Raw genomic sequence first — 26,780 nt, forward strand, 5'->3', positions numbered from 1 at the left:
GAATTTGTACAAGGCTTTATTAACAAAGGTCTATTGCTGGAAGGCTCTTCCTACACAGTGACAAAAATGGCCACTATGACTGCTAGCCCACTTTCTCCCAGACTAATAACCCAGGAGGAAACAGGCCACCCTCCTCAGTGGTACCAGCAGGTAGTCCTCAGGGGTTTGGGGCAGGAATAGTGGAGTGCTCACTGATGCCTGAGGGTCTGCTGAGTTGCTTCTGCTCTAGAACAAGGGCTTCCCTCATAGCTCAGTTGGTGAAGAATCCACCTGCAGTGCAGGAGACCCTGGTTCGATTCCTGGGTCAGGAAGATCCCCTGGAGAAGACCCACTCCAGTATTCTTCAGCTTCCCTTGTGGCTCAGCTGGTAAAGAATCTGCCTGCAATGCGGGAGACCTGAGTTCAATCCCTGGGTTGGGAACATTCCGTGGAGAAGGGAAAGGCTACCCACTCCAGTATTCTGGCCTGGAGAATTCCATGGACTATACAGTCCATGGGGTCGTAAAGAGTCAGACACGACTGAGCGACTTTCACTTTCAGAACAAGGTGTGGTGTGACGGCAGCCTCTGGTCATGGCTTTCTTTCCTCTTTCAGAGGCTCGCTGCAGTTTTACTCTGCCCCCTTCGTCCCTGTTGGCCATCGGACTTACGCTGCTTCAGTGAACCCGGTAAGTGGCAGCCTGGCTACTTAGGAACCAGCCAGGTGGTCAGAGGCCTCCTTCTGGGCTCCCAGGCTCTAAGCCACCCTCAGAGGACGGGCTTCCGTGCTTCCAGGGCACTCAGAGCCATCTGTCACTTGCTGAACAACTCCCAACCCCATCAAATGAAGTTGGGGTTAAGAGTTTAGACTCCAAAATCTCTCAGGCCCAGTTTCAGTTCTGGCTTTATCACTAGTGATGTTGGGTATTTTAAAATGTCTGTTTCCTCACTTGAAACACAATGTAATAATCACATTTAGTGTATGGAGATATTGTCAGATTTAACATAACATATGCACAGTGCCTTGCATGATAAGTACTCAGTACTTGATGAGGAAGATGTCAGTGATAACGGTGATGGTGATGATGATGAATGTAGATGAGGAAACTGAGGCCCAGAAGGGAGATGACTTTCTCAAGCAACAATACTAGTTGGTAGCAGAGTCTGGGTTAGAACCTGTCTCTTGATTCTGAGTCCAAGCATTTCTACCACACCATGGTGCTTCTCCAAACAGAAAAAACAGGTGGGGAGGACCAGGCCTGGCCCACTCAGGAAGCCCTAATTAATTGTTGCTGCCCAGAGGAGGCCTGGTCATTCAGCCCCCAGGATCCTGGATTCCTCACGTGGAGTCTGACCTTTTGAAACAGGTTGGCAGCAAAGCTGTCCTGATCACGGGCTGTGACTCGGGATTCGGGTTCTCCTTGGCCAAGCATCTGCATTCAGAAGGCTTCCTTGTGTTTGCTGGCTGCTTGATGAAGGTAAGAGATGAGTCATTTTCATCATCATTGTTATTTTTTGTGGAGTTTTAAAATCGCAGTCAAATACACATAGCATAAAATGTACCATCTTAACCATTTTTAAATGTATAGTTCAGTGGTATTAAATATATTCACATTATCGTTCAATCATCACCTCCATCATCCTCATAACACTTTTCATCTTGTGAAACTGAAAGTCTACACCTAATATAAACATTAACTGCCATTTTCCCCTCCCCTCCAGCTCCTGGCAATCACTATTACAGTTTCAGTCTTTATGGATTTGACTACTCTGAGTACCTCATATAAGTGGACTCATGCAATATTTGCCTTTTTGTGACTGGCTTATGTCACCTGGCATAATGTCCTCAAAGTTCATCCATGCTGTAGCATATTACAGAATTACCTTCTTAAGGCTGGGTAATATTCCATTGTATGTATATATCATATTTTGATTATCTGTTCATCTGTTGATGGACACTTGGGTTTCTTCCACATTATTGTAAATAATGCTGCTGTGAACATGGGTGTACAGATATCTCAAGGTCCTGCTTTCAATTCTTTGGGGGTATATACCCACAAGTAGAATTACTAGATCATATGATGAATTTATCCTAAGTTGCCTGAGGAACTGCCATGCTGTTTTCCACAGTGATTGTACTATTTTACATTCCTACCAACAGTGCACAAGCGTTCTAATTTCTCTCCATCCTTACCAATACTTGTCTTCTGTTTGTTTGTTTTTTCTGATAATACTCATCCTAAAGTGTGTGAGGTGATAACCTCATCATAGTTTTGATTTGCATTTCCCTCACAATTTTTGATGTTGAGCATCTTTTGATGTGCTTATCTTCTTTGGAGAAATGTCTATTGAAGTCCTTTTTTAATGGAATGTTTTTGTTGTTGTTGTCTTAGGAGTTCTCTATATATTCTGGATATTAAGTTCTTATCAGATACATGATTTGTAAATATTTTCTGCCACTCTATGGGTTGCCTTTTTATTCTGTGGATATTGTCTTTCGATATACAAAATTTTAAAATATTTATGAAGTCCAATTTACCTATTTTTAATTTTGTTACCTGCACATTTGGTGTCATATCTGAGAAATCATTGCCAAATTCAGTGTCATGAAATTTTGCCCTATGTTTTCTTCTAAGACTTTTATTGTTTGGGGTCTTACATACGTGTAGGTTTTTGATCCATTTTGAATTAATTTTTGTGTATGGTATTAGGTAAGGGTCCAATTTCTTTCTTTTACATGTGGATATCTGGTTTTCCCAGCACCATTTGTTGAAAAGACTGTCCTTTCCCCTTTAAGTGGTCAAGGCACCCTTGTTAAAAATCATTTGACCATATGTATTAGGGTTTATTTATGAGCTCTCTATTTTATTCCATTGATCCATATGTCTGTCCTTATGCCAATACTAGGCTATTTTGTAGCTTTGTAGTAAGTTTCAAAATCAGTGAGTCTGAGTCCTCCAGTTTTGTTCACTTTTTTGAGATTGTTTTGGCTATTTGGAATCTCTTGGGATTTCCTGTGAATGCTAGGATGGGTTTTTCTATTTCTGTAAAAGACAAAATCATTAAGATTTTGACAGGTATTCAATTAGATCTTAGATTGCTTTGAGTAGTATTGACATTTTAACAATATTAAGTCATCTGATTCATGAACCCAGAATGTGTTTCCATTTATTTCTATTATCTTTCATTTCATTCATAAATGTTTTGTAGTTTTCGTAGTGCAAGTCTTTCGCCTTCTTGGTTAATTTAATTCCTAAGTATTTTATTCTTTTTTGATGCTATTGTCAATGGAGTTGTTTTTGTAATTTCCTTTTTAGGTTGTTCATTTGTTTATGTATAGAAATGCACCTGATTTTTGTGTGTTGACTTTTGTCCTGCTACTTTGTTGAATTCATTTTTGAGTTCCAACAGGGTTATATTTTTGTGGAATCTTTAGGGTTTTCTATGTGTAAGATCATATCATCTGCAAGCAGATAGTTTTATTTCTTCCTTTCCAGTTTGGATATCTTTCATTTCTTTTTCTTGCCTAATTGCTACAAATTCCAGTAATGTAGAATAATATTCAGTAATATTGAATAGAGGTGGTTAGATTGGCCAAAATCGACTGCTGTTTACCATCCACGCATTCTCCTGGAAGTTGCAAGCCTTAACAGATTCTAGATTCTAACAGACAAGTTACATCAGACAGATTCTGCAAGTGCACTGTCTAGGTGAAGAGACAGATTCCTGGTGATTCCTACTCTGCCATCTTCCCAGAATCTTACTTCAACCTGTGTATTTAATATCAGTACTGCCCAGAACCTGGGCCAGTGTTTGTGGTTGGTTTTAATTGCTTTGCCAACAACTGGCTCATCTGTTGCTTAAAACAGCTGATATCTTTTCCATTCTCTTCATTGTCCCTTATTCTTCATAGCTTCATTCATTCATTCATTTGTCAAATGCTAATGATATGCCTGACACTTTGTTAGATGCTGAAGAAGAGTAAGACCTGATCCCTGTCCCCAAGGAGCATTGTCCAGTGATGGGACAGTCATGCCCAGACACAGCTGGAAGAATTAGAGTGGAGAGTATTCTCAGTGTTGTGCAAAGAATGCTTAATGAGAATACATAGAAGGAAGGGGGGGCTTCCCAGGTGGCGCTAGTGGTTAAGAACCTGCCTGCCCATGTAGGAGACGGAAGAGACGCAAGGAGAGGATTAATTCTGGCGTGACAGAATTAGTGACAGAAGGAAGTGACATTTGTTCTGGGCCATGGAGAATGAATAATGCTGTCATAAGTGGAGACTAAGAGGAATGACTAGTCAGACAGAAGGAATAACCTAACCATATGCTTGGAAGCATGAGGCTCCACTGGGACTCATAAAGTAGAATTTAGGGGACATGAAAGGAAGCAATGGGACATGAAGTTGCAAAAGTAATTAGGAGACAGTTGTGCAACCATTACTACCATCCATTTTTAGAACATTTCCAACTTTCAAAAATTTCCCTCTTGATTATCTGCACACCCATCCACTCCTCTCTCTAGTCTTAGGTAGCCACTGATTTCTGTCTCTTTAAATTTGCCCTTCTGGACTATTCAAATAAATAGAATCATACAAAAATAGTCTTTTGTGCCAGGTTTATTTTACTTAGCATACTGTGTTTGAGATTCATCCAATTGTAGACTGTATCAGTAGTTCATTTCTTTTTACTACTGATTAGTATTTTAGTGTATGAATATGCTACATTAAGGGCTTCCTGATGGCTCAGCAGATAAAGAATCTGCCTGCAATGCAGGAGACACAGGAGACACAGGTTCAATCCCTGGGTTGGAAAGATCCTCTAGAGAAGGAAATGGCAACTCATTCTGGTATTCTTGCCTGGAAAACCCAATGGACAGAGAAGCCTGGCGGGCTACAGTCCAAAGGGTCGCAAAGAGTCAGACACAACTAAACATGCAGGCATGGCATATGCTATATTAAAAATTTTACAAATTGATAAATATTTGGATAAAAGTGTTTGGACTTTTGGCCTTTATGAATAATGTTGCTATGAATGTTCACATACATGTCTCCATGTAGATGTATTTTTACCTGGTTCCTTTTGGTGGGATTTGGACAGCAACATCTGGTATTAGATGTGCTCGTTGCTAATGGGGCATTGCTTCTCCTTGATCGTCTCAGTGACCAAAACTGGAATGTGTATATAATCATACATACATTTATATATTCATATACTGTATCTATCTCCTACATACATTTCGTATAAATACACACACACACACACACACACACACACAATTTGTAAGGTTGTCCTGACTTATTCCAATTCATCACAGTAGCATTCTTCCTACTTCCCTTATTACATATTTCTTTCTTCTTTTCCTGTAGTTAGAATGCTGACTCCCAACTATGTGGATATATATTAACTAATTTAGTAAATCCTACAATACATACACAAATGCTTCAGAATTGCTACATTCATATACTACAAACAGCAAACCTACTAAGTTGTTGTGTCCGTTTGTATCCTGTGAGAAGCAGGTGCCAAAATAGGATTAGATGTGTTAAGAAACTGATTTAGGAAATGCCTGTGATGGCTAGAGGGAACGGAGCAGGAAGAGTCAGGGAAGTCCTTTAGACTGCAGTGCAGGTCTTTGAAAAGAAATTGGAAGGAAGAGGATTAGGTAGGCCGAGCTCAGAGTGCAGAATAGTCTGAGAGTCTCAGCTGGGATGATGGGGAGTCCCCAGGCAAAGGTTATTTGTTCGAGGAGACCTGCCTCAGGCAGGAATGGCCCAGTAGCTTCCTGTCATGCTTGGTCATTGGCGGAGAGCAGTCTAGGCACACGTGGCCGTGGCCATGGCATTCCTGCCAAAATAGATCTGAAGGTGCAGCAGCATGAGGCCTTCTCTTAGCTGCTCCCGCAGAAGGTTATCCTGAAGGGAAGTCTGCGCCGGTCACCACAGTGTAGCCTAAGATTTCTTTAAGTGTTTTTTAATCTGTTGATCAAAGGTATACAAACTACTGTGTTTAAAAGTTACTTGGATCGCCAAAAAAAAAAAAAAAAAAAAGTTACTTGGATTAATTAATATCATTATTAAATTGGAGTAGGAAATGGCAATCCACTCCAGTGTTCTTGCCTGGAAAATCCCACAAAGGAGACTGCCGGACTGCAGTTCATAGGGTCACAAAGAGTCAGACACGACTGAGAAACTGAGCATATATACATACATTATTATATTATTTATTTGAAAAATAGTTTGATTCATCTATTTGTATTTTGTTCCTCCCTATTCTTCTTGATTTATTTAGTTTTAAAAGATGCAGACATTAACAAGGATCTAAAGCTAAAATAATATAAAAAGGTAAACTCAAAGTAATGTTACTCCACCACCTCCTATTTTTTCTACTCTATTCTTTCATTTCCACCTTCACAAATGTTTGCATACTGTATGTGCTCTTTTTTAGCTAAAAAACTTATTGATATATCTTGGAAACCACCCCATGTGAGTTCACAGAGATCTTTTTCACTTTTTTTAAACAGCATCGTAATACTCCATTGTGTGGGTAGACCACAGTTTACTGCAATGGTTTCCTATATATTTACTAACATATAGGTTGTTTTCCAATATTTTGCAATTATAAATAATGCCATAATGAAGAACTTTGTGAATAGGTATTTTTTCACATATTGTTGGAAGTTTATCTTTAGGGTAAATTCCTAGGAGTAAGGTGACTCTTCAGTCAAAGGGTTAATGAAGTATGTCATCATTTTAAAAGATATCCCCCAATTTCCTATCATAAGGGTTGTGTAATTTTACATTCCCACCAGTAATGTATGAAAATACCTGTTTCTACATACTTTATGCTTTAAACTTTTGATTTTTGCCAATCTGATAGATGAGAAATGTATCTCAGTATAGTTGTAATTTGTATTTTTTTTTACAATGAGTGCTTCTCTTACTGGTCTTTAAAGTCATGAGCCAGAAGTTGCATTTATGGCACATGTACTCTCTCTCTATTGGCCAGAGCTTAGTCACATAGCCTGCCTGGCTGCTGGGGAGGCTGGTAAATGTAGTCGTTATTCTGAAACAATATGTACCCTGCTTTAAGTCAGGGGTTTTACTGCTATAGAAGAAGGGACTAATGGGTATTAAGGACAACTCACTGTCCTCTGTTCAGGGGATGAAATATTTTTCTTCATTTTGAAGGCAGTAGGAACCCTGGGAAGGAGTTTTTTTCACTAGGTTTAATATCTATAAAACAATATCCATGCAATGTAAAAATTTCAATGACGTAGCAAGCACAGATAATAATTTGCATTGTCATGGTTTGAACATATTTCCAGATCAGAGAAGAGTTTGTCCTTTCAACATTTATTTCTTTTGAATTTTGAAAGTAGTACTTATTCATAATAGATTCAAACAATATAGAAGTGTGCGATATAAAAAATTAAAGTCTTCATTTCAGTGTCTTGCCTCACCCATGTGCACCTGGGTATGTGTGCTCCGTCGTGTCCAACTGTGCAGCCCCATGGTAACTGCAATCCATTTGTGCCCTTTATTTCTCACTTTTGTTATTACAGACAAAGCCACAGTGAATAGTCTTGTACCTGTCTTTGCAGGCTTTTATTAGTAATTGTTAAAAAAAATTTCTAGATGTGAAAGTGCTAGGTGGAAAGATTTTAGAACTTATTCAAATCTGCCAGATTGCTCCCCATGAAAGCTATACCAGTGCTACTCCCTCTAATGGTGAAGGAAGGGCTCGGAATGCCTCTGATAGGACTTTTATCAGGGAATGCCAGCAGCCTCTGTCTTGCCACATCCATTGGTTACTTCTCCGGCCATTATCATACCCAACCCATCAGCAGCTTTGACTGAACAAACCACTCTTGCTTATAACGCTTTGCTTCTTGATTTCATGGACACCCTACTCTCTAGGTTTTTCTTCATCTCCTTTGCTGGCTTCTCCTGTGGCTCGTTTTGTCATATTACAGGGGCCCAGGTTTGCTCCTCTTGTCTCCATGTTTCTAATATATGTGATAGGTGCTCACGTATAACATGTGCCAAGTGTCCTCACCTTCTGCCTTGAGGTGTTAGGCCACCTAACAGTAAAATGCTGAGAAACCATGAAAGCTTTCTGCTGGGATTAGCCCATGACCTACCTGCCTCAATGTTGTAATAAATTGAGATAAAAGAGGTTGGAAATTTAGAGAGGGTAGTTAGAGTGTTGGTTTATTTTCCCTCTGGTCTCAAGTAAAACGAGGTGGGCTTCAGGGAGCTTACTTGGAGAGCTTACCTTTTGTGCCTTGGTGATTAGAGGTCACAAAATGGTGTGTTACTGTTTAGCAAAATGAGTCTAAAAGCCCCCAGATGAGGCCAGAGTGGCTTATCTGCAAGCAGAGCAAGCATAGCCCCAGTGAGAGAGGGTTGTTCTTCCACCCAACCAGGACACTGCTGCCTGGATGTGGACAGTGGGAGAGCTGCCTGGAGACACCTTAAGGGTATGAGATGCAGTGAGACTCCTGAGAGGCTGTGTGTGATCCCAGACAAAGCGATGTCCCACTGAAGCCCGGGCTGAGGGAGGAGACCCTTCTGTAGAGGAGGGAGCGGTCCAGTGGAGGGATCTCTGTGGAAATCACAAAAGTGTCCCAAAAAGGGAGGGCCAGCTCTGGTGCGTCTGCTGTCCCAGGGCACCAGGAGCAGACGACGACGGCACCCCCGCCCCCTAGAAGACTCAGGTCTTGCCCTTTCATTGGCCAGTCCCTGCATCCAAGTCTGAAAGGGTCAGAGATTAAGGAACAGGAGTCAAGGACGAGCTCAAAAATAGTGAGACACCCAGCTTCCAGCCCTGCTAGTTGGCACCCCACTCCCACACCCCTATCCTGCCAGGCCCGGGTCAAGGCAGGCTCTAAGCTGGATATAAGTTTGAGGGTTTGGGCATTCAAGCCAGGCTGTACTGGAGTTAGTGGATCAGTAGACTGAACCGGACTCTGCCAAAACAAAAAAGTTAATCTGGGAATGAATGCAAAAGTTACCAGACAAGTCTGGTAAAAAGTTACAAGTCTGCCTGAATTTCATCCAGGGGTGGAAAAATAGCTTACAGATGAAATTTAAAGGGATAACAAAAGAAATGGGTTTATCAAGAAACTGGTTACACAGGCACCAACACTGAAGGACCAAATGCTTGTCCCTAAGCAGCAAGACAGATGTGGACACACACGGAAACTCTGGAGCGAGGAGGTGGAATGACCCGGACAGTGCAGCCTGGGCCCTGGGGCAGAAGGATCCAGAAGGACAGACTGCCAAGGGCTGTGGGCTGTGGGCTGAGGGGGTTGGGAAAAGGCTCCTTTGAACAGCTGGAGGCCAATCAACAGTCAGGGAAGCAGGACGTGGAGCCTGCTCAGAGGCCGACGAGGACATGGAATGGCGGGTGTGGGGGGGCTTCAGGAGAAGGTGGGAGGGTGTGGCTTCTCTCCTGGGGGCCTGAATGCTGAGCTGGAAGCTGTGGTTTTCTCTGAGAAGGCTCTTAGCTGTCAAGCAGCCAAACTATGTTCCTGTGGGCACCCTAACCTAGATTGGGGGGCACCCTAACCCAGAGTGGGGTGGGGCTCCCCCCAGGGACTGCAGGGGCGTCGGCTTGATGCTGGCGAGAGGCACAGGAGAGGTCCGGTGTGGGGTTTGGGAGTTGTTTGTTGCCTGATGGCGGCAGGATTAACAGAGGTCAGAGGAGGAAGGACACTCAGTTCCTGGTCACCTCAGCTGGAATCGTTCTATTGAAGCAGACATCAGCAGCCCTCGGAGACTTGGGCCACGCAGACTCTATCCTGAGGGGCTTTTGAGGAACCCCGCTACAAGGACTGAATTAAAACAAGACGGGTGTTTTCCTGAGGCCCATCCGTGGGAAAGAGAGGTGTCTGGGGGCAGCCCCTCCAGCCTCTGGACTTGAAGATGGCGTCCGGGCAGTTCTTCTCTGGTGAACCCCGGGGGGACGGCAGTAGGTGCTCAGGCCTGTCTGCTCCCCTGGAGCTGGAGCACCATGTCGATTAGAAAGACCGGCACATCCAGGGATCCTCAGGGCCAAGTCTTGGGCAAACCAAGCCTCACCCTGGCTGCTCTGTGCAGAGGTGACTGATGTATCTGGTGTTCCTGGTGCCAAGCAGGGCAGAGGCTCAGGGAGCCATGCCTCTAAGTCTCCCAGGGCCTCTGGGGAGGCTCCCTGGAGAAGTTGACAGTTTAGGGGTGGAAGAGATATTAGAGGGGGGGTCAGCCTGATGTCTTGCCTGATGCCTGAGTCTTCTCTGTACCATGTTCTCCATCCCATCCAGACAGACCCCACATCGTGGCCTCATTGTCTGAACACCTCCAGGGTAGCCCCTGCCATCTCCAGACGGTGAGAGTCACTCCTCGTTTTGAGCTGAATTTGACTTCCCTGCCCTAATTCTGTTTTCCGGGCTGCACAGGACAAGTAGGCCCCCTCACCATCCCGTTCTCCCAAGTCCTCTCCAGAGAGATTATCCTCTCCAGTCTTCTCTAGCACCGGTGGTCCAACGTGATAGAGTCTCCCCCATTCTCCCCTAGGTCCCTCTGACATTGCATGATGTGGGTTCTTCAGGCCTGGGGCTAGGGGCCTCCTGGTTCAAACCACTGATGACACTCAGCCCATCTTGCAGAGAACTTTCCACCACAGCCATCCTCATGCTCCCTGCTCTGGCCTGGCCGGGGGTGTTCTTTCCAGCCCCAGATGTAGCCCAGACCTGCCCTCTGCAGAGTGATTCTCTCAGTGGTCCGTGGAACAGTGAGGCCTGTCTCCGTCCCTTCGTCTTCAGGCAGCTACTCCTGTCCTCTCCTCAGATGCATCACTGTTCCATGGACCACTGAGAAAAGTCACTGCCAGTCAAATTATGACTGACAGTGTCTCATTTCACACTGATTGTAGCTCATCCCTGTGGTGAAAAGTGTGTGTCGTAGAATATAGGCGGTATGGTAATACACCCTGCTCTGGATGGGAGGACTAATGAGATAATGCATTTCAAACAGCACAGTGAAGCACAGTAAACAATAAATGATGTCTGCTTTATTCAGATCCTGCATCTGCTCACTGCTGCCCCCAAGCAGGCCCTTGCCTGACTCTCCAGCCTCACGTCCCACATTCCTCTATCTCTGCTGTGCCTTCAATGGCTTGTGGTAGGACCAGAGTTATCCTCTTCAGGAAGTGCCTGGTCCCCGGGTCCCCCTCTGGTTCATGTCCTCGGCTGGCACTGCTCTTGGAGGACCTTCCCTGCCCGCCCCACTTTCTGTGCAGCCTCCTGCCTCCCACAGGCTTTCCTGCAGCATAGTTGCCCAGTCTTGTCTGCTCCCATATCTGCCTCCTTCCTTAAAACGTGACTCTCTGAGAACAGAGGCTGTTATTTATTTTCACGTCTGTGTTATTAGCACAGTGCTTGAACATGATAGAGGCCCAAGACGTGAGTGCTGAGTGAGTGACACTTTTCTCTTGTTTAATAATACTTGAATTTGCATAGTGCTTTGACATTTAGCAAGGTTTTTTTTTTTAAGCGATTTCCTCATGCCATTAACCTGAGCAGGTCCGTGCAGGTGGCGATGCCCTTGGAAATAGCAGTGTCTGGAAAAACTGGGCCCCTCTTAAGGGATGCACCTGAGTGCACAGAGCCTGGTTCATGACCCAGCTGCAGTTACAGTCTGGCTTTGGTCTCTGGTCATGCTGCTGTGACTGGCTCTTGGCTTAGAACAGAGGTGACCGACTGGCGGCCTGCTGGTCACATGCAGCTGTGGGTATGCTTTGGCATGCAGTGGTTTTTTTTTTTTTAAGGGTAATTTTTCTAACACTTGAAACATCAGGAGATCCTAGTTATTAGCTTAAAAATCTAAGCGTCTGGCTGCCCTGGGATTGCATACCCACATGGACAACAGCTGGCGGGGTGAGAGGGCGTGTGCTCCGTCCCTGAGCCCCACCCTCCCCACTGTCTGATCCCCACATGCTTGGCCCCGGTCTGTACTGTGTTTGTGACCTCTGCTGGGAGACAGCATCCTGCCAAGGGGCTTTGGGGGCTTGTGTCTGAGGTGCTTAGTTTGGTATTTGATGTGCCATCATGCTCAGGGGTTGACTAGAACCATTTACTGGTGGAGCAGGTCCGGGTGGGTCCCCAAAGACCACCGCCTGCGGCTGTTAATAAGCCGTGCACAAGCCCCAGGCTTTGGCTGGGACTGGGAGCAGTTCCCTGCCTTGGCCCTGGTCCTCATCCCGCAGGCTGGGTGGGAAGGAGGCGGGTGCAGCAGCTCCTCTCTTCTCCCCAGGACAAAGGGAGTGATGGGGTCAAAGAGCTGGACAGCATGAAAAGTGATCGCTTAAGAACTGTCCAGCTCAACGTCTGCAAAAGCGAAGAGGTGGATAAAGCGGCGGAGGTCATCCGCTCGAGCCTGGAGGACCCTGAGAAAGGTAAGGGCGCCTTGGGGCAGTGGGGGTGGCACCTGGGCTGGCCGTTCTGAGGGGACCCTCCCCAAACACCCCCTTCCATGTGCTAACATCCTGCCAAAAGACAGCTTTCTCTCTTGTTTGGGCTCTTCTTCCTGCTGCACAGTGGAGGAAATAGGTTAAATTTCACACTGCACTGAGGCCATACAGACCAACCCAGCCAGTCCTCACGGAGTGCAAGTTCTGGGTGCTGGGCTGATGCCGGGGACACAAAGACGGCCAAAACACAGCCCCTGACCCCAGGGACCTCACAGTTCACTGGGGAGTTGACCCAGATAATCGCCATATCGCCTCTCAGAGTGCAACATGGGACAGAGGGACAAGCCTGGTCTTGGGGTGGGCTGGGGGAGGGTCAGCCAGGGCAGATTGGCAGAGCACAGGATGGGCATTCCAAGTGGGAGGGGGACCGTGAACAGTGGTGGGGAGCACACGGGCTGTGCTGAGGGGCAGCCAGTCAGGGTCAGGCTGGCGGTTGTGTTGGCAGCACATGAGGTCAGGCAGGGAGGTTGTGCAGGGCTTGGGGCCCACGTGAAGGAGCGTGGTTGCTCTCTTGAGGGCGAGGGGAGACACTGAAGGGGCTTTGCTGTGAGGAATGACCTGCTCAGACTGGTAGTCTGGGGACGCTGGTGGCAGCGTGGAGGGGGGCTTAAAGGGAAAGCGTTTGAGTGTGAGCCTCCTGAACTCTAGGGCACTGGGTGTTGGGAAAAAGGAGGTACCAGATTCGAGGAGTATTGCGGAGACAGAGCTGGCCGGACTGTGTGTGGGGGTGAGGGAGAGGCGAGAGGTCTGTATCCTGGACACCTACTGCCCCGCCCTGGAGGACAGCCGAGGGATGGGAGGTGCTGAAATGCCTGTGCACACACCCCCTTCCCCAGAAGTCTGTGGGCTGGAAATCAGGTGTGCCTGGTTGGAAGTGAGACTAGGAGTGGAGGAGATGCGAGGAGGGACTCCTGGGGAACAGAAGCAATTTGGGGCCAGAGAAGAGAAAGACAACTGTCAGAGAGGTTTGCTACAGTGCCCCAGAAGCTAAGGTAACAGAAAGTTGGGGACCCATCGCCAACAGGGTCAGATGCTGCAGAAAATTCCATAACGTAAGAACTCGAGTGCCCTCCCGGCCCAGCCCACGGAGGACCTTGGTGGGAGAGGCTCTGCGTATAGCAGAGGGGAGGGGCACACAGCAGGATGGTGCTGCATTCTGGTTGCGTCGCTTCTTCCAGGACATTTACCTTCGAGCTTCCTGTCAGCCCAGGCGAAAAGGGGGTGCCTTATTCAGCTCTCTGCCATCCTGCAGAGTGGGGTGGGGCGGCTCTCCTGAGCCGTTACTTCAGTCGGTGGTAGGGAGCAGGCAAGTGGATGAGTGACCCAGGCCAGTGCTGGCCACTCTGCTGAGCATTTATCAGTGAAGTGGAGATGCTGTCATCCCCCCAGCAGTGACCCCAGGGGCTCCCATGCTGTGTGGCTATCAGAAGCTGTCACTGATACATCACCTTGTCAGCCCGGGGCCACCCCCACCCCCACAGCAGGCCATTCCCAGGCCCTCTGCTCTCCGAGGAGAGGCCCACGAGTTCCTGAACTCACTGAACATCTGTTTGGTAATGAACACGCAGAGCCAGGACTCCTGCCCCATTAAGCGAAGGCAGGATGGGTCCCACTGGGATGATTACCAGCTTGGAAGGTACAGCCTGCCTCACCCCCTCCCTGGTGGTAAAATCCTCCTCCTGCCCGCCTTCCCTGGGCCGCCCTCATAAACGATTAGGCTGGAAAACAGCTGCAGTCAGCACCATAAACCGACTTCATCACAGCCTGTGGGTTTGTGGTGATAAAATGGCCATGGGAAGGAAGGGTCAGGGTAGAACTGAGCCCAGAACAGGGCTGCACTGGGGTTGGGGGCTGCTCAGGACCCAGGTCCTTGTGCTCAGCCACCACGGCGGAATCAACTCTATCCCAATACTAGTCTGCCCAGTTAGCCTAACCGGACAAGTCGGGGAGGACCCCGGGCTCCCCCCTGCCCTTGGATTGGGCTCAAATCCCAGCACCAACCCTGGTGAAGAAACCTTTCCCTGTTCCTTTTTGCCACATGACACATTCCTGCAAGGGTTGTTCAACCACTCACCATCACCTTAATTAACCAGTACTGCATTTTTTGGAAAAAAAAAAAAAAAAAGATTTGAAGATTTTTTAGATCTGAAAAAGAAAATAAATCTGTCATATATGTGGCTGCCCAGGTCTCTCCCCTTTTCCCTTCCTTCTGCGTGCCCCCCAGCCCCGCAACCCCTCATGGACGTATTTTACTGGGCTGTTGTTCTTTATTATTTAGTCACTGAGTTGTGTCAGACTCTTTTGCGACCCCCCTGGGCTACACCCCCAAACTCTAGCCCACCAGGTTCCTCTGTCCCGGGGATTTCCCAAGCAAGAATGCTGGAGTGGGTTGCCATTTCTTTCTCCAGGGGATCTTTCTGACCCAGGGCTTAAATCCTCGTCTTCTGCATTGACAGGCAGATTCTTTACCACAGAGCCACCAGGGAAGCCCCGTTTTTCTGGGTTAAACTGTGCAAATTCCTCCCCTCCTTCTCAGGCAATACTGTCTTTGACCACCAGGTGGCGCCCTCCCTGATCTTGCAGACCAGATGCCTTCCTTAAGCCTGTGGCTACTTTTGACTCATTTCACCCATCCACCTCGACTTCCCAGGTGGTGCTAGTGGTAAAGAACCCGCCTGCCAATGCAGGAGACATAAAAGACACGGGTTCGATCCCTGGGTTGGGAAGATTCCCTGGAAAAGGAAATGGCTACCCCCTCCAGTATTCTCGCCTAGAGAATCCCATGGACAGAGGAGCCTGGCGGGCTACAGTCCCTGGGTCGCAAGGAGTCAGACATGACTGAAGTGACTTAGCACACACACACACACTCATCTACCTCGGCAGGAACCTTCCAGGAGACAGTCCATTCTTCCCACCCCCCCCCACCCCCCAATTCCCCCAGTGTGGAAGGCACATTTTGATGGCGAGTCATCACATTTTGATGGCGAGTTTGATGCCCTTCACCTGGGCTCTGTGGAATAGTTGCTGCCAAAGCCAGGAGAGCCAGCAGTGGTGGTAAGATGAAGGGGATTGTCAGGTTAGAGCTGGTGAGCCTTCTGCCACCAGCCCCTTTGCCTCCCTCGCAGGGACCTGAGGGACTGGCCGTCCAGAGCCTGTGACCAGCCCCTCCTCCACCACCACCATAGGGAAAGGCCGAGCAAGTGGACCAACCCGCAGGCTGTGGGCATGGCCTGATCTTGAAACCACCACTTACCTTGCATTCAGTAAACATTTACTGAGTGCCTACTGTATGTTTGGCAGTGTGCTGAGCACCTGAAAGGGTATGAGCTTGCAGAGGAAGTTTGTAGTTGGGCAAAATGGAAGTCAGTGGCTTCATGACGAGACCTATGAGGATTGGTTACAACACTGGGGACTTTATGCCATGGACAGGGAGGTCCCTACATCTGGGGCGTACTCAGTCTGGGAGTGAGAAGGCTGCAGTTGCTCTGGGCTTAGCCTCTTACTAGTGGTGTGAGCTTGGGCTTGTACCTTCAGCCATGTGGGCCTCAGGGTGCCCATCTGTGAGGCTCACACCTCGATCCAACCACAGCAGGAGCAAATCAACAGAAGCTGCTTTCAGGCTGAGGGTCAGGGCAGCTGAGCAGAGTTAGGACACAGTGGAGGCAGGAGGGGCCGTGATGTCAGGGGAGTGGCAGACTGTCCAGGCTCGAGGGCAGAGTCCTTGGCGGGGAGTGGATGACAAGTGTGGGAAAGGACGCTCGCACATCCCACTCCAGAGGGAAGCAGAGGAGCAGGAAGTAGCTGACTGAGGAGAGCCTGGTGGAGTGGGTCGGATCAGGATGGAGGAGGAGAGCGACTGACAGGGAGACCTGGGAGAGCTTCTCCAACAACAGGGACCCAAACTAATGCTGTGGACACCAGAAAGAAGGCAGAGGAAGCCAACAGCAGCACGGGATTAAGGGCTAGAGCTATGTCCTCACGCAGACCTAGGTCCTACGCCGTCCTACCCACTGGTTAGCTGGGTGATGTTGAACAAGCTGCTTAACCTCTCTGAGCCTCAGTTGCTTCATCTGGACATGGGACAATTCAGTATCTATTGATTGATTGTAAGGATCAGGTGAATGAATGGTTACAAAGTGCTTAGTTCAGGGCCCAGCAGCCATCCTTTTGATCCTTCTGGGTAATATTAAAGTACTCATGGGCGCTCTTCTCTTCGTGTCTTTGGATCGATGTGCCCTCACGCTTCGAAGATGGATTTTCCTGCTATTATCTAAATAAAATAGAGCTGTAACACTGAGCTGTAAAAAAAAATAATAAAGTACTCATGACTCATTATATGGGGGAGAAATGAAGGGGCTAGAGGAGCCGAAGATGACAGGGAAGCTATAGCGAAGGGAAACTGTTAGCAAAGCAGGCTTGAGCACTTGGTGGTTAGTTAGTGTGAGTTGGGGGCCTGTGGTACCTTCAGATGAAAATGACCATCAGGAGGAGGAGGTGGGGCTGGGAGAGCCATGAGTTTCGAGGGGTGCCTGGGAACAGTTACTCAGAGGTGGCGATGGGGTGGTTACACGAAAGCAGCTGTCACCCAGACCAGCAGGAAGGTTGTGAGTCTATTCAGAATGTTGACCGAGGACTCCAGGGATCTCCTGGGTGCACACACTTGTTACTTATCACATCATCAGAGCTGTAATCCTAGGAGCATTGTGCATCCACAGGTCAAGTGCAGTTAACCTTTTTTCATAGCGGAGTCAGATGTAATTAATTTTTAGGTGGATAAAAGGGCGGTATGTATTTTATGTCATATATATGGTCCATATGAATCAAACATAAAGCAGCTGGCAACTTTCATGAGCATAAAGAAGATGAGGCTGCCTAAGCATTGCGTGTCACTGCAGGACAGTTGCTCTAGGACAGGATCCTGGAGGACAGGTGGAAAACGGGGGTCAGGGGAGATGAAGGAGGTGTAAGGAGGTGTGTGGGTATCAGTAGTGCTCACACCGGGGGCAGGCTGAGGCCAGAGAAGATGGCAGGGAATGAGGGTGGGAGAGATATCCCTAGCAAGGGGATGCCTTGGACACCCTGGAGCAGTGTGGGGCTGGGACCCAGACTGGCAGGAAAATGGGAAACTGGAGAGTGTAGCTCATGTTCTCAGAAGCCTGGCCATGGAGGGAAGGAGAGCAGACAGTGGTGTGAGGGGGCAGCATGACTAAGAGAAAGTTCTTTGGGATATGAAACATGGTGTTGATATTTACATTCATTCATTCACTTGACAAACATTTATTGAGCATCTAATGTGTATACTGTTGAAGGGAGGGAGGCATGGATAGGAGAAGAGTGAAAGTTGCATAAAAAGAAGGGTGGATGGCTCATGATGTGGAATCCAGTGGAGGGTGAAGTGTCTTGACAATTGGTGGGAGGCCTCCTGCTTCTCCTGGGAAGAGGAGGGGGCAGTGACTCCCAGGGGAAGGTCTGCAGGGGGTCGGGGGTCGAGGGGAGTGGCTGCGTCACTGTGAGGTCACTCATGAGAGCTGAGGGGGTGGCTTTGGCTTGGTCGCCATGGGGAGTGGAGGTGAGAGCGTCATGAGCACTTTGTTAACCGGCAATTTCCTTTCTCTAATAAATGCTCTTAATTCTCCATAATTGAAGGAGAAAGCACAAGAGGTCAGTTGACAAGCTTTAATTTGGGTAACACGGAAGGAAAGCAGTTAGAGACCAATTACTCTGTCATTTACACAAACTCACTTCCGTGATTAACTGGGGTGAAGCAGGCCAAAGTTCCTACAGGAGGGGACAGCCTCCAGAAGGCAGCTCTGCCCGAGGCTACATCTTGGGAAGGAGCACTTTCATGACCACGGGAGACTGAACCCTGAGGGTTTCCACAAAGAAGAGGCAGGGCCCAGCTGTCCTGAGGTTCCAGCGTGTCCAGTCCTTGCACCTGAAAAAACAGAACTCAGAGGGGGCCCTGCTGCACAAGGCTGCCCCTCACTGTCTCGCCCCTCCCTGTCTCGCCCCTCACTGTCTCACCCCTCACTGTCTCACCCCTCACTGTCTCACCCCCTCACTGTCTCATCCCCTCACTGTCTCATCCCTCACTGTCTCATCCCTCACTGTCTCACCCCTCACTGTCTCATCCCTCACTCTCTCACCCCTCACTGTCTCATCACTCACTGTCTCACCCCCTCGCTGTCTCACCCCTCACTGTCTCATCACTCACTGTCTCACCCCCTCGCTGTCTCATCCCTCACTGTCTCATCACTCACTGTCTCACCCCCTCACTGTCTCACCCCTCACTGTCTCATCCCTCACTGTCTCGCCCCCTCACTGTCTCACCCCTCACTGTCTCATCCCTCACTCTCTCACCCCTCACTGTCTCATCACTCACTGTCTCACCCCCTCACTGTCTCATCACTCACTGTCTCACCCCCTCACTGTCTCACCCCTCACTGTCTCATCCCTCACTGTCTCACCCCTCACTGTCTCATCCCTCACTCTCTCACCCCTCACTGTCTCATCCCTCACTCTCTCACCCCTCACTGTCTCATCCCTCACTGTCTCACCCCTCACTGTCTCATCCCTCACTGTCTCGCCCCCTCACTGTCTCGCCCCCTCACTGTCTCGCCCCTCACTGTCTCGCCCCCTCACTGTCTCACCCCTCACTGTCTCATCCCTCACTCTCTCGGCCCCTCACTGTCTCGCCCCTCACTGTCTCACCCCTCACTGTCTGATCCCTCACTGTCTCGCCCCCTCACTGTCTCGCCCCCTCACTGTCTCGCCCCTCACTGTCTCGCCCCCTCACTGTCTCACCCCTCACTGTCTCATCCCTCACTCTCTCACCCCTCACTGTCTCATCACTCACTGTCTCACCCCCTCACTGTCTCACCCCTCACTGTCTCACCCCTCACTGTCTCATCCCTCACTGTCTCGCCCCCTCACTGTCTCGCCCCCTCACTGTCTCGCCCCTCACTGTCTCGCCCCTCACTGTCTCACCCCTCACTGTCTGATCCCTCACTGTCTCGCCCCTCACTGTCTCGCCCCCTCACTGTCTCGCCCCTCACTGTCTGATCCCTCACTGTCTCGCCCCTCACTGTCTCGCCCCCTCACTGTCTCGCCCCTCACTGTCTGATCCCTCACTGTCTCGCCCCTCACTGTCTGATCCCTCACTGTCTCACCCCTCACTGTCTGATCCCTCACTGTCTCGCCCCTCACTGTCTCGCCCCCTCACTGTCTCGCCCCTCACTGTCTGATCCCTCACTGTCTCACCCCTCACTGTCTCACCCACTCACTGTCTCGTCCCTCACTGTCTCACCCCTCACTGTCTGATCCCTCACTGTCTCGCCCCTCACTGTCTGATCCCTCACTGTCTGATCCCTCACTGTCTGATCCCTCACTGTCTCGCCCCTCACTGTCTGATCCCTCACTGTCTGATCCCTCACTGTCTCACCCCTCACTGTCTGATCCCTCACTGTCTCGCCCCTCACTGTCTGATCCCTCACTGTCTGATCCCTCACTGTCTCGCCCCTCACTGTCTGATCCCTCACTGTCTGATCCCTCACTGTCTCGCCCCTCACTGTCTGATCCCTCACTGTCTGATTCCTCACTGTCTCGTCCCTCACTGTCTCACCCCTTACTTTCTCATCCCTCACTGTCTGATCCCTCACTGTCTGATCCCTCACTGTCTCGTCCCTCACTGTCTCACCCCTCACTGTCTGATCCCTCACTGTCTCGCCCCTCACTGTCTGATCCCTCACTGTCTGAACCCTCACTGTCTCGCCCCTCACTGTCTGATCCCTCACTGTCTGATCCCTCACTGTCTGATTCCTCACTGTCTGATCCCTCACTGTCTCGTCCCTCACTGTCTCGTCCCTCACTGTCTGATCCCTCACTGTCTCGTCCCTCACTGTCTCATCCCTCACTGTCTCACCCCTTACTTTCTCATCCCTCACTGTCTCATCCCTCACTGTCTCACCCCTCACTGTCTCACCCCTCACTGTCTGATCCCTCACTGTCTCGTCCCTCACTGTCTCACCCCTTACTTTCTCATCCCTCACTGTCTCATCCCTCACTGTCTGATCCCTCACTGTCTGATCCCTCACTGCCTCGTCCCTCACTGTCTCGTCCCTCACTGTCTCACCCCTCACTGTCCCGTCCCTCACTGTCTCACCCTTACTTTCTCATCCCTCACTGTCTCTTGACTCTCACTGTCTCTTGACCCTCACTGTCTCATCCCAGTTCAGCTCTGCCCGGCCTCACTGGTCCCGCTGAAGCCAGGCTTCCCTCTCATGTCTCCCTACCCATGAGAGTAATTATCAGACTAAGTGGACTCGGATGATCCTTCAAGTTGGTCTTGCAGGAAACACAACCCAAGTACACTCGGAGAGTTTGCTCTGATCATTTACTAAGGCCCATGGGATCACACAAGGCTGAGGGGTCTTTGCTACCTGCAAGGACCAGGTGTGTTCAGTGTTCATATTGATGACTGATGACATGCTGATGGTTGACCACATGATATCCTGCCCATAGTGCGTGGTTCAGAGGGGAGATCAGAGGATGGAGGGGTTGTTAGCATCTCAGTGGAGTCGGACTGGGGCATGACCCAACATCAAGGCTTGGCTGAGTCTCTTACTTGCTGTGTGACCTTGGCTGCTGTGTCCCCTCTCTGGTTCTCCAGAGAGGACTTGGCCTGGAAGATTCCTGAGGTTCCCCTGGTTTCTGGCAAGAGGGAGAATACAAGCAAAGGCTCAGAGGTAGGAACGAATAAACAGGTGCAGAGTGCAGGGTGAGACTGGAGGGTAGAAATGAGTAAGGTGAGGGGGGGCTCCAGACTGGGGGCGCCAGCAGGGCTGGGTCGTGATGGATCAGAGAGTGGCTGCAGGCAGAAGCGAGATGAGAATTGGAAACTGGAGACTGAAGGGAGGTCACAGCCGGCACTTTAGACCTCTCCATCTCTGGTTATTCCTGGGTGTCTCTAGAACATGTCTTGAGAGACTTGGACAAGAAGCTGCCAAGTTATGGGGAAAAGGAATGAAAGTGGGTAGGAGGATGGGCTGCAGGCTGTTGGGTGATGCCTGAGGCTGAGCCCCGCGGTGACCCAGTTCTTTCTTCCGGTGCAGGCTTGTGGGGCCTGGTTAACAATGCGGGCATCTCGACGTTTGGAGACGTGGAGTTCACCAGCATGGAGACCTACAAGGAGGTGGCGGAAGTGAACCTCTGGGGCACCGTTCGGGTGACGAAAGCCTTTCTCCCCCTTATCCGGAGGGCAAAAGGTAAGGTGGAAGGGGACCTTCTTCCTGCCCCCTGGACCTGCTCTACCTTTTCATCTTCGCTCAGAATGGTAATAGGTCTCAGCAGACCCACTACCCACCACCATCACTGGCTGAGCCCATAAGCCCCAGGGGTGACACAGGGCCTGTGGATCATGGCCAATGGGGGTGCCCTGGGCAGAGGGTGGAAAGGGATGTGTGGTTTTCAGACAGTAGAGCAGGTAAGAGGTCAGCATTCTACACCAAAGGCTAAAAGATTATAGCAGTAATCCTAGTCTGAGAACTTAATCTAGACAAATAACCACCCTTGTGCACAGAGCTTTGTGTATACATCACGTGCTAACAGAGGTGTGCTTAAGTAAATGTTTGTATATCCATCCTATGGGTTACTATGCCATAGTTTAAAAATGAGACAATTGTGGTAGTAGTTGAAAATAATAAGAATCAAAAAAAAAAAAAAAAAAAGAAAATAATAAGAATCAAGATTAGAAATTGGCAAAACAGACAAAATGCCCAAACCAGGTTAGGTAGCCAAATGTAAGCAAACCACCTAAGAAGACCTGGGCTCATATTTTCTCCCTAGAGTAGCAAACAATATGGCAAAAAAGGGAAGGTCCATACTCTATGTCCCAGTGACCCAGCAGTGACAAGAGGGACCCAGAGAGCAGCTGTGGGGTTTTTGAAGAAAACGCCAACCTTTCAGCAACTTCCAAGTTGGAGGTTTCTGGAAGGTGTCTCTCCCTAGTGCCCTGGTGTGGCCATGCCTTGACTTACTGGGGGCACACCCAGGGCAAGGGGGCCTGTGGTCTGCCTGGCCTTCCGGGGAAGGCTGGATGGGCTCCTCTACCCACTGGTCCAGGGCAGGGAGAGGCTGTGCTAACTCCTAGCGTCCCCAGGCTGGGCCTGTGGGAGAGCTTCTCTAGGCCCCCACTCTCCCCTAGTGCCTGAGACTCCGCTCAGGTTATTGTATTAGACCTGAAGGCATGTTCGGAACCCTGACCCTGCCTGCTTGGCAACAGAGCCAGGCCAGGTAACAACAGTTTGGAGTTACTGGCAATAAGAGAACATGGCAGGCAAGACAGAGCTGTTGTCCTTTATGTTGTGCCCTCCTGCTCTGCAAGCCTACTTCTCTTTTCTCCTTCCCTATCCTGCTTGGACCCACCTGGCTAGCCAGGAAATACCAGGGATGCTGATGCTAATGTGTGGACCTGAGCTGGCCTCCACTGTAAATGAGAAACCCCCCAACACTGGGTGGTTCAGAAGGCTGAGCCCCAGCCACGCAGGCTGCAAAAGAGGTCTCGGGCCAAGAGGCTGGGTTCTAACCAGGCCTCCAGAAACATGCCAGGCCCCAGGTCCCCTGCAGGCAGGGCCCCGTGAGCAGGTGTTTGCCGTCTTCCTCTGCAGGCCGCGTTGTTAACATCAGCAGCATGATGGGCCGCATGGCCAACGTGGCCCGTTCCCCATACTGCATCACCAAGTTCGGGGTGGAGGCTTTCTCTGACTGCCTGCGCTATGAGATGCACCCGCTGGGAGTGAAGGTCAGCGTGGTGGAACCCGGCAACTTCATCGCCGCCACCAGCCTCTATGGCGGCACTGAGCGCATCCAGGCCATCGCCAACAAGATGTGGGAGGAGCTGCCCGAGGTGGTGCGCCAGGACTACGGCAGGAAGTACTTTGATGAGAAGGTCGCCAGGATGGAGAGCTACTGCACCAGCGGCTCCACAGACACCTCTCCCGTCATCAAGGCTGTGACCCACGCCCTGACCGCCGCCACTCCCTACACTCGCTACCACCCCATGGACTACTACTGGTGGCTGCGGATGCAGATCATGACCCACTTCCCCGGAGCCATCTCCGACAGGATCTATATTCACTGACAAGTTTCGCGCTGGCCTCTGCTGGGGAGCCCTGGGTGTGGGGGAAGAGGATGGAGGGAGGGAGGGGGAGGGGCTTGTGCCATCACCTCCTGGTGTCTCACTGGTGGATTAGCCCCATCCCAGGAGGACCCACCACCAGTCTGAGCATTAACTAGAGCAGGTAGCCCAGCCCAATTTGCATACCCAGTGAATGGCTCAGGCCTTCTCAGTTGGGGTGCAGAATGGTGGGCAGGGCCCCCAAACCTCAGGATAAACATAGTGCCTCTGTCTTTCTGGAGTTGATTTTATACAAAGATTTTAGGTAGATATCTTTATGTTAACAACAGATTTATTATCAAATAGAATACAAATCCTTTATATTTTAAAGCCAAACACGAGTTGAAAAAAATATATCTCATTTGAGCCTTAAACCAGCCTCCTAAGTTAAAAGGACGTTTTTTTTTTTTTCTTTTGTACATGAAGCATTTTTGGCCCAAAGAAGATACGTGAATTGCCCTTTTATTGCTTATAAGTCAATTTTGCTTATATTGATTTCTATAAAATATAAAGGTCCAAGTTCCTGCCACTGCTGTAGAAATGTTTCACGTTTTATGTTCCGGGGCGGCTCTGGGGCCAGTCACTGGAGGATCCGTGATGAGCTCTGTGCCCTCCTTGCCTGAGCCGTGCACACCACGTGCCCACCGTGCGCCTCTCTGCAGGTCCTTGGTGTTGCTGTGTGCAGCCTGCAGCAGGCAATTCAGAGCTGAGTGAAGGGGGTGGCAACATTCTGGAGATTTACATTTGAGATTTCTCCAACCTGTTTTAGGACAAATGTGTGGAGATGCCCAATGGCTAAGAGGTAGTTTGTTTCTAGCTTGGATCCGCTTGGTTCTGCCCAGGGCGGGATGCATGTTGATGGGGCATCCTTGGCAGGAGCTGTGATATATAGGACAGGCACTGTGGCATCTTCTCCCCTGGGTGGGTCCAGGTTCCCTGTCTGTCTCATGTGGTGCTTGCACACACACACACACCTGTTCTATGGCACTCCAGCGTGGCCTTCATTGACAGCTCACCTTCCGGCTATGGCCTTATTTTTAATTAAGCCAGGCCACTGATAAGTAGAGTTTGTCTTATCACTTCTTGGGTTTGGCTTTGAAGGCTAAACTCACAGTATCCTTGAAATTGTCCAGAACCTGCATGTTTGGACCAGAACCAGGCAACACCCTTCTCTAGGTAGCTGCATACCTTGAGACAGGGCCCTGAGTTCCAGCCCTGCAAATCAAACCGGCCCTTCTGCCTCACCCTGAAAGGGCCAGGCCTGCCGCTAGAGGGCGGCCTGCCTCCTTCACAGCCGGAGTGGCCTCAGCTCCCGATTTGGGAGCTTCCACCCAAGCCTGAGGTCTCAGAGGGCTGGTGCTCCCCACCTAGGAAGCACAAAGACACAAAGCCACTTTAGAAACAATGTTCCTGCTCTTCTAGTAGTTTCCTGGATTAAACATGGAATCTGGTTCCAGAAGAAGGCAGAACCTGGGCAGCTGGAACCTGCCACAGGGCTCAGGCAAAGCCAAAGAAGAGGGGGTCTCACAGCCTTTGAATTCAGCTTACCTGTTAGGGAGTCATGCCCTCTGCTGTCAATCAGGGATGCCCTGCCCAGCTCACTGTGTGCAGAGTGAGGCCCAGAGGGCCTGTGTGGGTGACAGGTGGGCAGGGAGGCTGAAACCACCTCCAGAAACCCTGGGAGGGACACTTGATGGCCATTGTCTTTCCACAACAAGAAGAGCTTTTTGAGTCACAGAACTTGCTTTTCAGAGTCTCATTTTTTATATCTTGGGAGATTTTGTGTCCATGCTTAATTTTATCAAGGAAAAATGTATGCCGCAGTTGTTCGTGTGCATGGATGCCTGGGAACTGGCGGGAAAGGGTGATGGTCACACTCTGTGGGTCAGGATCAGCAGTAAACCGGTCACTGGAGAAGCACGTCTGCACCTGGGACCCCCAGGGGTCTGCCCTGCAGGCCGCCCTGATTTTTAATTTTTATCCCAGTGATTGAAAAACACAGAACAACTTTCCTCCAGATCTCAAAGCTAATTAAAACCTGATGCAAAGAAATGACTCATTGGGAAAGACCCTGATGCTAGGAAAGATTGAAGGCAGGAGGAGAAGAGGATGACAGAGCATGAGATGGCTGGATGGCATCACTGACTCGATGGACATGAGTTTGAATAAACTCCGGGAGTTGGTGATGGACAGGGAAGCCTGGCGTGCTGCAGTCCGTGGGGTCGCAAAGAGTCGGACATGACTGAGCGACTGAACTGAATTAAAACCTCACAATTACCATTCACCTTCTGGCGGCTGAATGCCTCCTTGGGGGCAGGTCTAGTTTTGATCCTTTACAAGAGACAGCTGAGGTGGGCAGAATAGAGGTCTGTTCCCCTTTTACAAATGACATTAGAGACCCAGAGAGGGGAAGTGACTCGCCCAGTATCACAGTGGTCTGAGCAGATCCAGGGCCAGCACAGAAGTCTCCTGAGCGGTGCTGTTCATCATCACCTCACCCTGTGACCCCAGGGGCCTGGGAACTAGGTGGGCAGGTCAGGGGCACCTGGCACCTAGACTCCCACTGCCTGTCAGCAGAGCTGCCCCTTCTTGTGGGGTTGGGGGTGTGGGGCTGCCACCTGCTCCCGCTCTCCAGGGCTGCTGAGGACTAATGACGTCTGCCAATGCTGCCTTGGATAGGAGCATTGTCTCTGGCACCCTCTTCTTGGAAGGGGTGCTCAGTCGGTGAGGCCTGAGGACGTGTCTCCAGTTGTCTGTTCAGGCCCGAAGCTCTGGTCCTGGTCCTCTTGGAGTATAGTCCCACCTCCCAAGCAGCAGGGACTGGTCACCAGTGCAGGGACCCACACAGAGCCCTGGGCCAGGAACCAGGCATTCTTGTCTCAGTGGATCTTCCTCAAGGGGTGTGAGGTATGGGCAAGGGGGCAAGTCCTGCACCCCAATCCCATGGTATAACCTTGAGCCAGTAGTAGCTCTGGGTCCCGAGCCTTAGTGAGGGCCTGAGGCAAGAGGAGGGGAAGCTGCAGACAAAGCCTGGCCCTAGGGAGCAGGGTGCTGACTGGGCTTTGCCTGTGCCTTCAACTGCCCCTCCCTTGATGGCTGGAGACTGGGTGAGGGCTC

The 26,780-nt window shown here is 49.8% G+C and overlaps 1 protein-coding gene across 2 annotated transcripts in view; it reads left to right on the top strand.

Annotated features, from left to right (window-relative positions):
* Nucleotides 1-24,192, top strand: part of BDH1 (3-hydroxybutyrate dehydrogenase 1) — a 36,462-nt gene extending 12,270 nt beyond the window's left edge. For both annotated transcript variants that reach the window (XM_043874548.1, XM_043874547.1), the window contains exons 3-7: nucleotides 595-667; nucleotides 1,346-1,456; nucleotides 12,274-12,415; nucleotides 21,601-21,753; nucleotides 23,155-24,192. In XM_043874548.1, coding sequence (XP_043730483.1) covers nucleotides 595-667; nucleotides 1,346-1,456; nucleotides 12,274-12,415; nucleotides 21,601-21,753; nucleotides 23,155-23,627 — 952 coding nt within the window. In that variant the 3' untranslated portion in view covers nucleotides 23,628-24,192. The remainder of the gene's footprint in view (nucleotides 1-594; nucleotides 668-1,345; nucleotides 1,457-12,273; nucleotides 12,416-21,600; nucleotides 21,754-23,154) is intronic.
* Nucleotides 24,193-26,780: the final 2,588 nt, after the last annotated feature.

The sequence above is a fragment of the Cervus elaphus genome, chromosome 19, assembly GCF_910594005.1.
Source record: "Cervus elaphus chromosome 19, mCerEla1.1, whole genome shotgun sequence".
NCBI lineage: Eukaryota > Metazoa > Chordata > Mammalia > Artiodactyla > Cervidae > Cervus > Cervus elaphus.